Source organism: Drosophila erecta, unplaced genomic scaffold (assembly GCF_003286155.1).
Source record: "Drosophila erecta strain 14021-0224.00,06,07 unplaced genomic scaffold, DereRS2 tig00000000-arrow-pilon, whole genome shotgun sequence".
NCBI lineage: Eukaryota > Metazoa > Arthropoda > Insecta > Diptera > Drosophilidae > Drosophila > Drosophila erecta.
This window is the reverse complement of record NW_020825194.1, coordinates 877,342-894,874: the sequence shown is the minus strand read 5'-3', so window position 1 is coordinate 894,874 and position 17,533 is coordinate 877,342. Positions and strand designations below refer to the sequence as shown.

The 17,533-nt window shown below is 46.7% G+C and overlaps 1 protein-coding gene across 1 annotated transcript; it reads right to left on the bottom strand.

Moving 5' to 3' along the window:
- Positions 1-14,159: 14,159 nt before the first annotated feature.
- Positions 14,160-17,172, bottom strand: LOC6554849 (glycine receptor subunit alpha-3). The gene is made up of 2 exons (XM_026983697.1): positions 16,784-17,172; positions 14,160-16,035 (listed from the first exon to the last, which is right to left on the bottom strand). The coding sequence occupies exons 1-2, from the start codon at positions 17,010-17,012 to the stop codon at positions 14,546-14,548; spliced, it is 1,719 nt and encodes a 572-aa protein (XP_026839498.1). The 5' UTR covers positions 17,013-17,172; the 3' UTR covers positions 14,160-14,545.
- Positions 17,173-17,533: the final 361 nt, after the last annotated feature.

Below are 17,533 nucleotides of genomic sequence, written 5' to 3'. Positions count from 1 at the left end.
TTTGGTCGAATCTCCTTAACTCATTGGCAGATCTATCAGGCAAAACGGCTTATGAGTACTTGTGTCAGACGTTTTGCTTTGGATTTATGGCTTTAACTTTGTCAAGAGCCCGTCAACTCAAAGCAGCCAATCGAACCGAACGCAGCGTGTGACGAGGAAAGTGATTTCCCAGCTGGAGTTTTCCGCTTATTGCGAAAAGTTAATTGACTTCGCAGCGAGACACACGATGGGCTTTAAGCGCCGTCTCAGATTTTCCGGCCCGACAAGAGTGACCCATTTTCGGTCCACTTCCACTTGCAATCAAAAGTGAAAGAACTTACCTTCAAATGCGCAGATAGCCATCTCGATGCAGTCGCCGTATTTGCTCGCACTGGAAAAGTATCTCATGGCTCCGTTCTGGGCCTTTCTCTCCGCTTCGTTCTGTAGTTCTGTAGTTCTGTAGATTGTCATTTGGCGATAAGCGCTGCCTGCAAGGCCCAATCTAAATGAAATCCAGATACATTTGTAGCCAGATACAACTGGCGACCCAGTTTCATTCATGCAACGAAAGCAAAACTATAGTGCCCCTTGTGTCGATTGACTCATAAGCAAATTTTACTTTTTCCCCTGCTTTTTCCCTTTTATCTGTGCTCGTGTTTTGCTCTTTATCGTTTGCCATTGAAATGGCCATACTTCAATTGGGGCTCATACATTTTTACAGCCTGACATTTTGTTTATTTATCTAGGCATTCGGGCGTTTCTATTTTTAAACGCCCTGACTAACTGGCTAACTGGCCAACTGACTTTCGCACCCAAGAGGGCCAGAAGCAGGCAACTCACCCCGTTGTTGGCAATTAAACGACACTTGCCAGACGCCGAGACAAACAATGACAATTACATTTACAATTGCTAAAATGTAATAAATATCCCAGTGAGCACTTGCAATTGTTCTGCGAAAACTGGGTGGCCGGAAAGTGGGTGGTTCTCCCTGGCCGATGATGATGATGATGACTTGGCATCGGGCAACGCCCTTTGGTGCTCCATTAATTCCCACCCCGGAAAATTTGTATTATCTAAACAGAGTGTGGCGCAAGTTTACGAGTATTACACACTTAGCATAACTCAAATTGAAGTTCCGCCAAATGGGCGTTCCGTACTCGAAATGAACATTTGATTACAAGTCAATTTCACTCCGCTCATTGCCGGCTATTAATCACCATAGTAAGTGATATGGAACTTAAATGGAATTTGTTTATCAATATTTTAATTAGGCTTCGACAGCGCCAATTGCTCATCAAGATAATTCATTCATATATAATCAATAAACTCGAATTTATCCAAATGCTTTTTAATGTGACATGCATTTTGATAGATTAACACGAATCGAAAATTAATTATTCCTTTTTTCCATTTTGTTTAGATCAAATGGCATTGCTTCTGCTTAGGAGCTTTAGTTTTAAATAAAATGTAATATAAATTATGCATATTGCGATTTTGAATATAATCAAAAGTTGTCATTAAATAGCGTTAAGTTGTAACATTTCCAAGTGAATCGTAGTAGTTTGCGTTTATTTACGATGGCAGTAAATAATTTCGCAATACTGACTTTTGAGTAATATTCTAGGCTCCTACCAATCTCGGCCGAGACTACAAAACCAATTAATTAATGCTCTGATAGCTGCTATCTTTTAGATAGGCCCACACATGAGTGTTGAATATTTTAGCCCATCCGAGAATGGCTACTAATTGGCAGCAAGCCCATGCGATATTGCAGCACAATTCAAATACAGTTTGAGCATAGCAATTTATATTGAAAATTCCACATCTAAATTTCTGCTCCAAAAAGTGCGCAGAGCAGCAAGAAAATGAAAAGAAAAATCACTTGCCATCACAGCACAGAGCCCAGAGCACCGAGTACAGAGTACAGTGCAAACAAGCTGTGTATGGCCAGAGTCTAAATGTTTTCCTCGCCCGGTTGTGTGTGCAGCAGATGGGATGTGTACCTCCATCTGGAGGAGCTCATGGATGGAGCCCTCGGCTCCTTTGGGAGCAACTGGGTTGAAAATGACACACCATGAAATTACATTTATGCCTGCAGTGCAAATGCTTTACAGTTATGAACATGTCGCTTTCCGCCACACGGCGAGAAATCGAGATATTTATTTATATATTTTCATGTACCTAAAAGTAATGGCTCCTCCCTTTGCCTAATGCATTTCTGTGCATTTAAATCCTGTTTTACTGCAGGCATGCCGTCACCTACAACCCATACAATACAAGTATTTTATGTATTTTTTCTTGCAGTGCAGTGAGGGGAGGGGGCCTTCGTCACGAGACTGTTTCTAATACACTTGAAACTCTCTCGCCGGGCGTCTCAATGGGTCGTCGTCGCTGTGCAAGAGTCCATGGATACATGGATTGAGGTTTGCAGTCAAATGTCACTTTTGCCACGTTTGCCACTTGCTGCCAGTGTTGCAGCTGCAAGTTGCAGAATGTGTTGCAAATATTTATACACTCGCACATCGCTCATACGCAGCGTATGACTATTTGATTAAATTAGTGGGCAAGTGCTGGGCATGCCGGTTACTTGCCAGCAGAGTGGTGCAAACAGACATAAATGACGCTGCCATGTTAATAATTAAGCTGACAAATTGCTTCCTGCGGGATACCCATACTCCCATCAGCCGGCAAAGTTATGCAAATATTTTGCTGGCCCGGCAAATAACTGTGTCAACTTCTTGTTCTGCGCCAACTGAATGCAGGCAGCTCTGCATTTCTGCGTTTCTGCATTTCTGGCCAGGACTTGAGTTGCCACTGGCTTAATTAAAAGCGGACTGCCAGCGAAACTCTATCAGCTTGCAAATTGTTTCCGCCAGTAATTCGAGAGCCCGAACGAGCAGCCAAGTAAACAGGGCCGAAAAAGGTGGCGTGGCATGGGATGCTCGAATTGTGGCAGCCATAAGCTTGCAACACCTCATTTAAGCGCTTTGTGTTGCAAATTTTTTGCGTATTAAATTACCATTTGCCACGGCTTGTTTGTGCCGCCTTCCTGCTGCAACAACACCCGCAAACCAAAGCAAACAGTCCGGCGTCAAAGCGCACCAAACTGAGAGACAGGCAGACAGACAGACAGAAGCCGATCCCTGAAACTGAAACACAATGCCAGCTAAATAAACAAACAGATGCAATAAGCGAGTGCGATGCGGTGTGGGATTACAGGGAGGGGTTCGGGTTGGGGAGGGGCTTGGGGCTTGTGGCTTGGGGAGTTTGGGGTGCAGACTGCAGACTGCAAACAGCAGATTGAAATGCATCCATGAACCGGGGCGCCCAACCCAATGTCAATGGCGCTGAAAGTAAGTTTTAATCTCCAGCGGCCGACAAAAGAAACTGATGTAATCAATTAACTTCCTGTGGAGTCGCTCACTTAATTTCCTTTGATTAAAAAATATTGCAGAAATCACCCCTTGCGTAAATTGAACAGTCGTTGTGCAGGGAAACCAAACTCGAACTTGCAACCGACAATAATGGCAGCTTCCACTACATTTTCTTCCAGTGCAGCTACACATGTAGCGAGGCCAAAATCAATTAAAAGTAATTGTGTATCTGTACGAATACTCCGCTGAAGGCTGATTCGCTCTGCTGTCTGGCTGATTCGTGATGAATTTATAAAATGTACCTCAACAAAACCTTAAATATAAGCCTGCAGAATTATGAGTGGGAGTTGGGGATAGTGAACTGTGCAACGGTTTCCGTGTCTTGAGCAGAACCTCCTTTAAAGCGGTAAACCCGCATCATGACCAGAAACACAAAATGCAAATGCAAATTTTGAACGGCAGTGAATTTTTCTTTTGTTTTCGCTGCACTGCAACTTCCGCATTGTTGACCATGAATAAAAATTTAAGTTCTTATTGTTGGGGACACAAGGCACGTGGGTAGGAGAGTTGGGCCCAAACAAACAAACCAACAAACCAACAAACAAACGGACAAACCAGCACAATCTGGCCATGTTCCGCCGTTCAACGCCCACGAAAAAGAGGAGAAGAACTTGCGCTCCATTGATTTTGCTAGTTTGTGGGATTCTGGGCTCTGTTTTCTGAGCGTTGGGAGCTGGCAGCTTGGAGCTGGAAAAATCTCTGAGGTCAAGTGAAGCGTTCGGCGGGAGGCCCGCGCAGTCCGGACTTTCTAAATCCAGGACGCCATTAATCTAGCAAGTGTCCAGCAGTATGACTAAATTAATTTTTGTTCTGGTAGCCGGCGAACAAGGCAGCAGAACTTGTACCCCGGTCGTGATTTATAGAGCACTCATTTAGAAAGTTGCTCAACAAGCGGCAGGCAGTTGCCCGTTGCCCGTCGCCTGTTGCACATTGTTCACTTTGGTTTCGGTTCTGGCCAGAACAGAAAAGTTCCTTCTTGTTACAGTTTTGTCGTGCCGCCGGTGCTGCCTGCCTTGTTCCTCATTCCTCGATGCTCCTTCCTGGTTTTCCCAGTGCCCAGGCGGCTCCATTCCGTTCTGTTCGGTTTGAGTTTAATGAATGACATTTGCCTGGCCGGCCGAGTTTGATTGAGTTGTTTTTGACCAGCCACGATGGGCAATTGGCGGCGCACTCGGCGGATCCACGATGGCCGATTGCAACTGTCAACTGGTTAATTGGAAATCACATTCATCGATCGCTGCTCTCCAACTCGCAGACCAATTAACTGGGCACCCAACCTGTTACGAGCCCATTCATAAATTTCATGGGCCAAATCTTGATTTATAACACAGTTGGCCAACTGGCCTCCGAAGACACTCGGTGTTTTTATCAGCCCCATAAATAATGTGATGCGCTTAAGCGTTTTATCGCAGTTTAAAGAGAGCGCCAGTGTTTATGGCAATATTTTGGCAGGGACAATATTTTTATACTTTCCACATAGGCGACACATATTGGCAAGTGGCCAAAGTGAAACGAAGTGGTGGTGGAAGGGGCAAATATATGTATTTCGTATTTTACGAGGCTCTTTGGCTAAAAGCGCGCTTTTATGGCTTTGTTGACGCTCCCAAGCGCCGCAACAATTTAAGGGTCAGTTTGGGGCATGCGACAAGCTCCATCAGCATTACAAGCAGTGAACTCGTCGCGAATGTTGTCACTTTATATGGGATCACATTGGGTGCATCATCAGCTGCATTGGATTTATGGAGCAGATATTCATATCTTTAGGATCACGTCTTGTGCTCAAACACTTGTCGCTTATCTACTGATGTGAAGTGTGTGGGATTGTTCCATGAAGAATTGCTTTTGAATGCCTTTGATTGTTAATATAGAGAAAGGTACCCTCAGCACTCTGTGACTTCCCTCACTGCGACATTACCTGCTGTCCACCTTTAAGCTAAATTAATTGTTTCAGCAAGCACCCCTTTTAAGCCCACAAAGTGCTGCTGGATGTCCTGCCAGTCCTGCCAGTCCGCCAGTCCTGCAGAGAAGCAAATAAATTGAGTTTTGAGCCAGTTCAGTTCAGCCGTCGAGAGGAGACAAAGGCTGCGTTGCAGGGGCATTGATGTGGCTTTAAGTGTCAGCAATCATAATGAAATATTGGCAGTGGTAGCAGGCTTTGTTCCGGCACAAAGGACGCTGCCAGAGTCAACAGGATACGCCAGGAATATGGCCAGGATATGGCGAAAGCGCCACTCAAAGGCTCAAAGCAAACAGCGGCAAGAATTCGTTTCATCAACCCGATGCAACACTCGGCCAACCAGCAGGGGCAAAAACTATGTTCGCAATTCGTGACAAGTGTCGAGGGTTGGGGGTGTGTGTGTGTGTGTGTGTGTGTGTGGAAATTGAAATGCTCTGGAGGATGCAACAGTCCTGCGAATCCTGCCCGGCACACAGCCTCATTCGATATGCCATTTGTTTGCTCCTGCCGTGCCGCTCAACTGACCCAGTTGACAATGGCGTGGCCAATAACCATATCGCCCCAGGTGGACCACCACCGCCACCCAGAAAAAGCAGCAAAAGGTCTGTTGTCATTTGCGGCACGTTTGCACGCTGATTTGTTGTTACTTTCAAATTGGATAATTGCTAAATTCTTGCTTATTTTATTGTAATGGCCGGGACGATAAATGTAATAGCAGTCATTAGGAGTTCGCCGGCTTCCGTGCTACGTACTTCGTACGAGTATGTACTGGCATCGAACTGCAAACGAGTTGGCTGCCATGTATCTCGGAACTCGCAACTCGCAAGTCGCAACTTGCTACTTGCAACTCGTAACTGGGGATAGTGAGGCCTGGATCCCCGAAGTTTGAGGTCTGAGGTCTGAGATCTTGGGTTTGCTTTGCATGCTGCCACTCATTAATATTGCGCCCCTGGGGCGAGCAACCAAATTGCAGTTACGTGTGGATGTTGCTGATGCCGCTGATGCCGCTGATGCAGCAGCAACTTCTGTTGTCGTCGTCATCGTGGTGCAAGTACACTTTTATGGCCTCGATGGCGATCTGCTGAGAAATTGAAATCGAATTCAATCGGCAGGGCATCGCACCTATCGGAAAAGCGTGATTGATAAACTCCGGGGGCCATTCACACACTCGCCACAAACAAGTTGGCATCGGTTTTCTAATCGCAGGATTGATTGACGGACTGTCCGATTGGCCGCTCGTTTATTTATGCCTGCATTTAGTCGAAGCGTTCTCCTTCAAGAGGAAAATTCCGGAAAATGCCCTTATTAACTTAAAAGGTTCTTTGCCACCGGCAAACAAACTTCGCAGCCGCAAACAAACACGAACGAGATAAAAGTGCAGGCTTATTGAAAAAGTTTTGCGACAACTTGCACTGAATGGCAGACAAGTGTAAGACAAACTCCTCGCCTCAAAAGCGACAGTTTCGCGTTCGCGTTTGCCTTTGCCAGTCATGTGGCTCAAACTTGCGGGTTTCCGAAGTTTTCTTGAGTTGTAAATGAATTCCCGCGAAATTCTGGGTTAACTAGGCTGCACGTCTGGAATATTTACCACCGCATTGTAAATTATTTCGCACTCCTAATCTATATCACCACCTACGATTACGCACTGAATACCCTACCTAGGGCATTCCGGTTTCGGGTATCTCCGGTGGATCCTCCGTTCCTGACTCCCTTTGAAGTTCGCCACTTGAGCTGAACTTTGGAGACAAGTGGCACGCCTTGCAGCGAGTCTGGCATTTCAATTTCACTTCTGGTTCGCCGAAATAAATGTGCCCTCCACCCGGGCTCCATTAAACTAATGCCGAGGCATCGGAGCAGAGAGACAGCGGGTCGCATGATTAATTTTAAAGCTTTGTGTAGTGATTACAAGGCGACGTTCCACTTAATTCGTTGCCAGAACGAGTATATCACTAATGACCCGGGGCTGCTCCAGTTTCGCCTGACTTTTGTGCGCGCTCTAACGAAATTATTTAGCACGGAATCAACAGAATGTGGCACACAGGCGCCTCATTACTTGGTTCTCGGCTCTTTCGGCTCAATTGAAACTCTTGCCACCAGTTTCCAGCAGCCCAGCAGCCCAGAATCACCACCCACTTGGCGGCACTTGACTTCCGCTTGAATGGAAATGCAGCCTGTGAATGCAGCCAAAGAAATGCCAGGTCGCAAATGTGCACTTGCAGAAATGGGTTACCAATTCTGCAGTACACTTCAACACCCTGCCTCATATCTGCAATTGGTTTGTATTTGAATTTTTCTGTCCAGCACACACAAGTCCATAAGCCTTTTCTTCGAGTGTGCACAAACACCGAGCACTACACACATCCACATGAGCACCACTTAATTCGCTTGATTTGCCTGAAATGCTCCCATGGCTGTCTTACTTACTATTCGGGAGCTGGATGAGCAGGAGCTAAGGTGCCAAATCCCCGCCAGCGCTTCTTCATTTGATAGATTCATTATTTCCTGGTCTGCTCTTATTTATGCCCACATATGTCTTGCTGAGACTTGCTTCTTTTGCGTACGCACAGATCCTGACAACTGTTGCCATTAGCAACTCGAAGCAAATCGAGAACGTACCGCGTTTTACACGTGCCACATGCCACGTGCTGCATGCCCCACGCCCCCCACGCTACTAATGCGTCTCCATGGGCTCGTTGTGCGTGTGTTTTCCACTGGTTTGACAAAGTTTCGGCCATTTGCGTGTGTATATATATTCATGGGCTGCTTCACAGCTACCCAGCATCCCAGCATCCCAGCATCCAGCTTCCCAGTCGGAAAAGCCCGGGTTCTGGCTGAGATACATTTAAATGGCCCAGCCGAAGAGCAAACAGGGAAAGCGGCAGCTATTCGAAATTCAAACGAAAAGCGAAAAGTGCGAGCTGGCAGGCAGAAAAGTTTCGATTCGGCCCAAGTGCAAACAAACAATGCTCTCGACAGACTAATTATTTTAGCTAAAGGAGTCCACGACTCCATCTGGATCGCGGGATGAAGACACAAACTAATCAAAATATTTTCGCAACTTTCCATTATGAAGTGAAAAGTTGAAGGCAAATTCAAAGGCAATGGCAGTCGCAGTCGCAGTCGCATTCGCATTCGCAGACATTGCTCTTGTCTGGCTCTATTCGTTTGCATTTGCATTTGCATGAACAATGAAAGGCAAATATTTTGCTGCTATTGACATTCATCCAGAGGGTCCGCATTCAATTAAGACAAATTATGAGCGCGTCCTCTCGCATTTCAAGATTCAAGAGCTTCCGCCGGCAAAGGCGACAGCTGCTCCAACTCGGCGCTGGAGTCCAATTCCAAGTCCAAGTCCAAGTCCAAGTCCAACTCCAAGTCAAAGTCAATGGCAGATGACGAAGCTGATGATGATGGCCGGCTGACAATTTGCAAAGTGGTCCTTGGACAATTCGGATTATATTTTTATGCTCAAGTTGCCGGGCACACTCGCGTATAGTTATTTTCGAGTCTACACCGGGAGAAAATAGTTTCGCAATTGAAGCAAGAGCACACTGCAGGAGCGTTTCGTCACGACTTGTACTCTGGCTATTCAGTTTACAGGTGATTAAGATTGAACTGATATATGTACCATTCTTTTTGGAATTTCTCCAAGCTGCCATATCAAGCATACCCTTTTTTTGTGAGTGCATGAGTACGCCCCGTGCAACTCGCTGCTCCATTTCTTCGTGTTGGTGCTGATTTATGAATTTAATTAAAAACGACAAGAGGACACAGGGCAATTTCGGCGTGTTCCGCGACCTGCGGACAAAGCTGCGTCTTTGTGCGAAAAGACGCTGCTCCTTTTGGCCCGCCAGAGATGTATCTTTATGACATAAGGAGCCGAGACGGAGAGTCTGAGCTTTGGGTTTGAGTTATGTGGGCACGTGTTTGTATTTAATTAGCTGCGGCCATGCATCTTCGGCGATGTGCGTTCGCTTTGTTATTTGGCCATATTTAAAATGCGCCTTTTAAGCAATTATTTCGGACCAGCCATTGTGGGGGCTCTCGCTTTCGCGTTTCAGCTTGGCTAACAAGATGCGGCAACAAAGTTGCCTAGATGCAAGTATCTTATTTTCGCTGCAGCCCCTGGTGCGTCTGGTTCTTCTGGTACGTCTGCTGAACCCACATAATCAAGACAAAGCCGAAACCAGCACGACACAGTCAGTCCTCAGTCCTCACAGTCCGCACAGTCCGTACAGTCCTCACCCCCTAAAGTGCCCTTGCCCAAGGCCCTGCTCTTTGCCTTTTTGCCTTTGCCTCTGCCATGTTTATCTTTTAACTAATTTTTTTCCATGTTGCTTTTTGGCCCGCGTACTTGGCTTTTGTGGGCGCGTGTGTGCCGAGGCACTAAGCTGATGTTGAATATCTTCTGGTGGAAGTAATGGCCAAGTCGCCAAGTCGCCAAGTTGCAGTTGCAAGTTGCCAGTTGCAAAGTTTACCGCCGCAAACGAAGCGCGCTGAAAGGAGCCCGAATGGGAAGCTTTATCTGCGACCAGACTTGCTCGGGCGTCTGAATCATTCACAAATCACAAATGAGTCACAAATTAAATAGAAATCTCTACAGGAGCAGCATTCATTTTTAAAAGAAGCTTCGCACAGCAATTTGGCATTTGTAATAGCAAATAAATGCTTCTAGAGAAAGTATGATGGAATAAAGGCTTTTCTGCAGAATATCTTAAAGACTCAAAGACTGGAGTTTATCGTATGTTGTGTGGCTCACATTTGTATAGTTATATAAGTTCAACGCAATGCGTAAATTCTAGGCAGTATAAAAGTCGGGAGAGATTACATGTTGTTTAGGAGTTTATTTATTGGAGTTCATAGTCATTTTAGGCGTGAGTTCCAGAGAAGCTGTACATGATTTGCTGCCCAGACAGTCCCAGTCATGCTTGTTTGTCTCTGCGCCAACTGCTGTTTGCTAGCTGTTTAGCGCACTTGGTGCGATAACCGCGACAGGTTGATGCCTTTCATGATTACCATTGCCACATTGACAATGTGGCTTAAACGTGGCCAAAAGGGAACTTTTTGTGGCGCCAGGCTGAAAGGCTGCTGCACTTACACTATCGATATCGTGTTTAATTAAAAGCAGCCTCGAATTAGAATGCCTGGGTCTGGGCCAACTTTTGGCTACCCCAATCCCCACTCCCCACTCCCCGCCAGTGGGCCATAAATTGCGGATGAGCAGCCGCATTTCATCCGGGCCAAAGTTGGCTAACCCACAACTCGGCCGACTCAGTTCCATTTGAGATAGTGTCACACGGCGAGCAAAACATTTCTCGATAAGATCGGGCTCCGTTTTCGTGGGGCACTCCTCTACCATAAAAGCGCGGATACCTTTGTTTGGTACACGTATCTATGACAAATGTACGAGTCGAGTGCGCCGGCGATAAGCAGATACTAATTAATAACCGACGCCCTAAGGGGAGTTTTCAAAACTGGGGTCGTCACATGGCTACCAGAAAAGGTATTTCCCAAAGAAATGGCCACTTTAGCGATCGATCGCAATGGCTTAGGGCGCGGTAAAAATGGGAAAGGCAAAAACCAGTTGCATTTACATGGCAAAAAACTGGCTGCATGAGATCTTTATAATGGGAAAGTGGAAAAGGGTGGAAAATGAAGTGAACAAAGTACTATTAATAATGTCATATGCTTCATTGTTCATCAGAGATGACTGATTTTTAGGGAGAAACAACTTTTGGACACTTTCGAAACTCATGCGAGCTGGCTGTGAATTTGAAATGTATACTTTCATAGCCAGCATTGTGTACTCAACGTTTTTCCGAGTGCCCTTGCAGTTTTCATTAATTATGACCGCAGGAGGGGCGCCCCGTTTGGCGGCTTCATTGGAAAAACGTGCAAAACGTTTGGGGCTCTGGGCGATTCAAGGCTCAAGCCAAGTGAATGATTCAAATCTGTGCTGTGTGGAGTGGTGTGGTGTGGTGGTGCAGTTTTAGTTGCAGCTGCCGTGGTGCACGCCACCTAATCGCCCGGCGCCATCGTCAAGTCCGCCAAGAGCGAGATCATCGCGGGTCAAGGCAGCGGCAGAGGGCAGGGAATCTCCTAGAGCCCCGGGCTCGCAGCCATGTTGCATCCACGCAGTGCGTTTGCATTCCATTAAATGAGCCGCAAAGGCAGCTCCTTATTAGCACCATAATTTAGAATGCACGCCCACTTCTCGGCCACTAAGATGCAGTCCTCCAGAAGGGGCGGCTACTGTGTGGTCGCCAGTTTTGTTTGCAATTTGTTAATAGGTTGTGGCATGCAGCATGTAAATACCCCAGACTGGGATGTGGATGTGGAGCTGAAGCTGAGGCTGAAGCTGGACCAGGAGCACGACGTTGCTGCATTCTCATTAGCCATGCGGTTTGTCCAGACTGGCAACTTAATCCGGCGGGCAAAGGCTTATGCTAATGCCTGGCCATGATGTGCATTAAATTTGCACACGGCTTTGGCCAAATTAGCCGCTATTGGACGGTTATTTAAGGCATCTATTAGTCATAAAATCGATTGCCAAGTCCCGGCTCTTGGGCTCATTCGCACGCTTTGGCCAAGTGGACGGCAATGGCTCGTACTTGACTTCTGAACCAGCGCCCACCGAGCGTGACTGGACTGGAAATGGGGCTCTGTACCAAACCCCAAACCCCAAGCCCCAATCCGCAGTCCGCAGTCCGCCAGCCCCACGTCCAAGACCCAGACACCTAGACGGTGGACAGGCTTCAAACACTACACAGAATTCGCTGGCCAAAACCAACATGACAACAATGAAACTGCTCCCCTTGTCTCTGATTCTGGTGTTCAGATAGGCGCGATCTGAGTTGGGCGCTCCAAATGCGGCTCGAAATAGAATTTTTCCCACCATCTAAAAATAAACCGACTAATGCAATGAGTATTTACATGGGCATTGTATCTGGTATCTGGACCACGACTACCTAATGCTCTCCAAAAATAAGTGCTGCAAGATAAATGGGATATTTGTCGTTTATTTGTAAGCAAGTGGGGAGGATATGCATCTTCTTTAAAGTATCTTTAATCCATTTGAGATAAGCGCTTGAGCTAGGAAGTAAATCAAATAAAAACTGCGTTTTTTATATTTACCCAATGTTTATTTGTATCTACAATCTGTTGGGGCTGCATAAGTACGCCTTTAATACAATACAATCTTTCCACTCCCAATAGCAGTAACTACATTCTGTATGTTGGTTGTATTGAAAATATGAAAAGCGCCTTGCCATTGCTTATGAACCATTTGTATTCCCGTCTTCAAGTCATCCCACGACTTGCCCATCTCCTCGGAAAACCCATCGGTTGGTGGGAAGCCCCATCTCGAAGTCCAAGTAACGCATTACAATAATTGTGTCTTTCGTGTTGGTTCTTTTGTTCGTTTGTTTATTAATTTACCCATTTATATATGGTGCCCCCACCAGCCTCTGCGGTCGAGTCTGCAGTCGGTGGCACTTACGTTGCAACTTCACGGTTGAGAAACGCGGGTCGACGTGTGGGAGCCTCGGGCGGTCGCAAGTGACTGCAAATTATACGGCGGACCTCATAATAATAAGTGGAAATGGAAATGTCTGTGATTCTCATGTGCCAGAGCAGGGAGGAAAGGAGCTGGAGGAAAAGTAAAAGGAAGGCAAACAATCGGACTGCAGCACTCGCGGATTATGCAGCTCATTTGCGCGGAGTTCTAGTAGTTCCCGCGGACGCACTTACTCCACGGTCTGGGGAATCGGGTAATCGGGGAATCGGAAGTTAAGCTAAACAAATACTCGTAAGCGGCGTGTAAATGAACTCCGGGCTGACCCATTATGCGCCCGATCGATAATGAAAAGTGCTGTTCGAGGGTTCGAGGGAGTTGAGCCCGTTTTGGGCTGGCTTCCTACCAAGGCCCATCGAAACGGGAGCCGATTGATAAGTACACAGCGGCCAGCTGTTCGGGGCATCTATCATATGGGCGGCTTACCGCCTGACATGGGAACATCCGGTGGCTGGAACGCAGCGAACTGCCCTCGCTGCGAGTTCAATAAACTGCAGGTTGGGGCTTGGGCCTAAAAGTTGCAGGCTGCCAACGAATTTTTAACTCCTCCAACCAAAAACATAAAAAAAAGAAAAAAGGGAGCAGGCAGTTTTGTAGTGGAGCCTGTGGTCCAGCGATGCACTTAATTTTGACAGATTACATCTCATTATGGGCACCTTGCGGCGAAGTGGCTGAAACGAGTTCCAGAACGGAATAAGGCCGAGATTGATGGCCAGATGGGGCTTTGCATAGCAATGCGCTCTGAGCCTCGGATCGATCCAAGTTGTGGACACTGCCAATTCATTTCCATTCTCACCGCCGACTAGCTGGCGAAATTATTTGGCATCTTGCCGAGCAGATCGCAATAGCACATTGTTTATTGCCCGGCGAATTGGAGTTCATTTATAAGGCAATTTAAAATCAATTTACGTGTTGCATGAGCCGTTCATTTATCAAGAGCAGCCGGTCGCTGGAAATGCTGTGAAATGCTGTGAGCGGAGTCTGTGGAGGAGCAGCAACCGCTAGACTTTTCAACAGTCCCATCACCACGGCCAATTAATTAGGAATCAAGCTGACTGCAGTGGGGCGCGGCGTGCTGGCATTATGATTTTTTCATTGATACAAATATAGCTCCTGACTGCCCCATCAACGCCCGGGTTTTATGACCGCTGCTAATGGGAGCGCATTTATCAGATCTGTACGTGCCCAGTCAGTCGGGGGCGGTGTTGTATCAGTTGTATCAAAACATATAATTTATTGGGAACAAATACAGCATTAGAGACTACATAACACGTACTGCCCCGGAAAGGAGGGATCTCCATCACCTGTCGGGGATTTGTGGACTAAGGATGCACGACACTTGCTCAGGATTCCCTCAGGCCGACTGGGGGAATAATTACAACATTTTCGCATTGCAGAGCCTGAAAACATTTATTGCCATAGGTGGATAGGTGGGGTTTTGACAAGATTAGTGTCCTTTGCGAGAACATTAAGTCAGTCGGCCGAAGGTTAAGCAAGTGTCATCGTACCTTTTGCAAACTAAGGCTAATGAGGCAAGGGTGAGGATGCTCCAGGATCACAGAATGGCTCTCCTTCAGAGAAGTCTGACGCACACATGGATGTTCAAAGGCAGTAGACCAGGGTCCAAAACAGGGCATTGAACACGATGAAGGACAGGGGGAAGACGAACCGCATCTTGCGGTCGATCCACAGGGACACCTCCTTGGGCGTCATGGTGGCGAAGGTCTGGGCGGGTTTCTCCTTCGTCGAGTCGCCGGACTCCGAGGTGGAGGTCTCGTCCTGCTCGTCCAAGCTGATGGCCGAGTCCTCGCGACTGAGACTGCCGCCAATGATGATGGGGGTCTCTATAGTGATCACGGTGTTGTTGGGACCACAGGACTTGTCCAGGCTGGTGGTGCTCATGGTACTCATGGTGCTGTCGGTCCTTCTGTATCCATGCCTGCGATGTTTCTTCATATGTGGGACAAATGTGGACTTGACTATATACTTGGTGGTACGCTTTTTGAGCTGCAGATCGTTGTTCCGCCTCCAGATGGTGTTAACAAAGGCGAACTCCACCAAGCTGCCGAAAATGAAGATCGTGCAGACCAGGAACCACACCTCCGACATGGTCACATAGCTCACCTTCATCAGATTGTTCTCCTGGGACAAGGACAGCGTGATGAAGGAGAGGAGTGTGGTGCAGCCCAGAGTAGTCCTTGCCGGAGTTTGATCCGCCTGCAGCCAGAAGGACACCCACGAAATGGTCACTATCATGATCGAGGGCAGGAAGTAGTCGATCACATAGTAGCCCACCTCCCGAGTCAGCAAGACGGTGAAGCTAATGATGCTGTAGTTGCCCTCCAATGCGCCGTGGGACATGTAGGATTCGTTGGAGACGCGGATGGATTCGTTGTACAGCGACCCAATCAGGTTGTATTCCGTCAGCTGCATTTGCGTGTCGAAGCTCACAGGATTGTCGGTCTCCCAGTGGAGCTGCACCAGCGAGGTGTTGTACATCCAGCTCTCCAGGGTCGTCTTGCACTTCTGCTCATCAAACGGAAACTTCTGGAAGTTCATCCAGCAGTACAGCGTGGCCTGCAGCCGCGTGGAAGTCAGAACCGTGCCATTCGGATAAATGGTGGTCAGTTCGTCTTTGGCGCTGGTGCCCAGGACTGTGGAGTCCTGCTCGTTGGTCAGGAATATATGTGGCACCCAGAGCATCTTCTTCAGCTCCGACTCCCCCATTATGGGCTGCCTTCGGTTGGGCAGATAGCTGGAGAAGGCCAGGCGCGGATCCAAGTACCGCAACTGCAGCAGACCCTGCACCGTGAACTGCAGGTCACTGGAGTCCAGGTTCTTCATCACATATATGTAGAAGCGGGCATATATGTCCATGGCAACCTCCTCGCCATCTTCGTTGTAGACCGCCGGTGGCACCATCCTGTCATAGCGACATCCTGCGGTTAATCTCGTCAGCAGCTCCATCAGCGCCATGGACTCTGCTTTCTCCAGCGAAGGACAATTGTTCACCGTGGATTGCGACAGGTTGATGGCCACGCTGAAAGCATCCGTGCTGTTCAGAGGGGACAGCACCACCGATCCATTGGCGGCTAAAATCAGAAATATATTTGAAATACAGAATTTGCAAAAAAAATGATAGTGCATTCACTTGGTAATTCTATTCTTCATAAATAAATCAGCTCATTTTAATAGTTATCCTTTGCCTGACTTAAATTCCCTGGGATAAGATATTGTAAAATTAGAATCTATTTCGCAGAGGGCACGAGCAGTTCAAATGCCAACTGCAATTTGATTGATACGAATTTTAAGTGCGGATAATTTGTCTAGTGCTCGCAATAATCTTGACGAACTAAAAATAAATGTGGTCTAATTGCGATAAGAAAAAGGGGTAAAACATTGTCTATAATCCTGACAAAAAAAATCAAAATTAACAAAATAATTATTTGAAATATGCTAATTTTGGCAGATGTCATTTTTTAAAGTTTAGGACATTTCGGCAATGTCCTTCCTGGAAATTATAAAACATTTCTTAAAACATGCTGAATTGCAGCTAAAATTGTGAAATCAATTCAGTTCAGGGAACATGAGGAAATTAAATTTTGTCACATGACTTTAAACTCGGCGAGAAATGATAAAATGATTTATATTGTGATAAGGCTGTCTACAAATTCGGTCTTAATATTAGTTTATAAAACACTGCACATTTAGAAATGGGAATATTTATTACAAAAAAATATAAAGTGTGAAGAAGTATGCAAATTTATATTGAAACATTTTTCTATGTTTCGTATCCGTGAAATTCTGATAAAACAGTCGCGGAAATGCCTGTAAACCTACCCAGATTCTGCTGAAGATCGCTCAGATCAACTCCGGCCGCACTTGATAATCCCAAGCAGCTAATGAGTACGAATATTCCCAGTGTATCCATTCTCCGGTTAGTCATATCTGGCAGCTCGTTGTTTCGCGAATCACGGGACTCAGTTGGTAAGTTTTCAGGAGTGCGACGATTTCGCGACGATTTTCTATTTTCGATTTTCTTTTTCGCGCGCTGCGCTTTCACGGCCATCCGCTTGGCCCTTTCTCGATCAACTATTTAACTTTTTTGGCAGCGAGTTGGCCAAACGCCTGTCCAGTCCGCCAGTAGCGGAATATCGCAATATCGAAAGTCGGATGGCTTGGTTCGGGTTCGCGCTCTTCGGAGCAGCGCTTCGTTCTACGTAATATCTATTACTAACTTATTTATTTTAATTGCGAGCGGCTTTTAATTCCTCGCCACTCATGACAGCTTGTTCGGGCCAATTATTGTTGGACGCCTCCGCGCCTTATCGCCGCTGGCCAAAATCGCCTGTAAGTGGCCAGCTTTTTCCCCACCTGCCGTGTAATGCCGCTAATTGCGGTTATCATTCCGCCGGAGAGGGCGTCCAAAATGTTTGCTCATGTCTCCGCACTCCTGATTAAGTGCCCGGCCAAAAACGCCAGCGGCTATAGAGATATAGAGATATACGCTGTCGCACTTCAGTTAACCGAACCGATCGCATAATTGATGATGACCCATTGTCAGAAGCGGTTCGCTGGCTGGTTTATTTT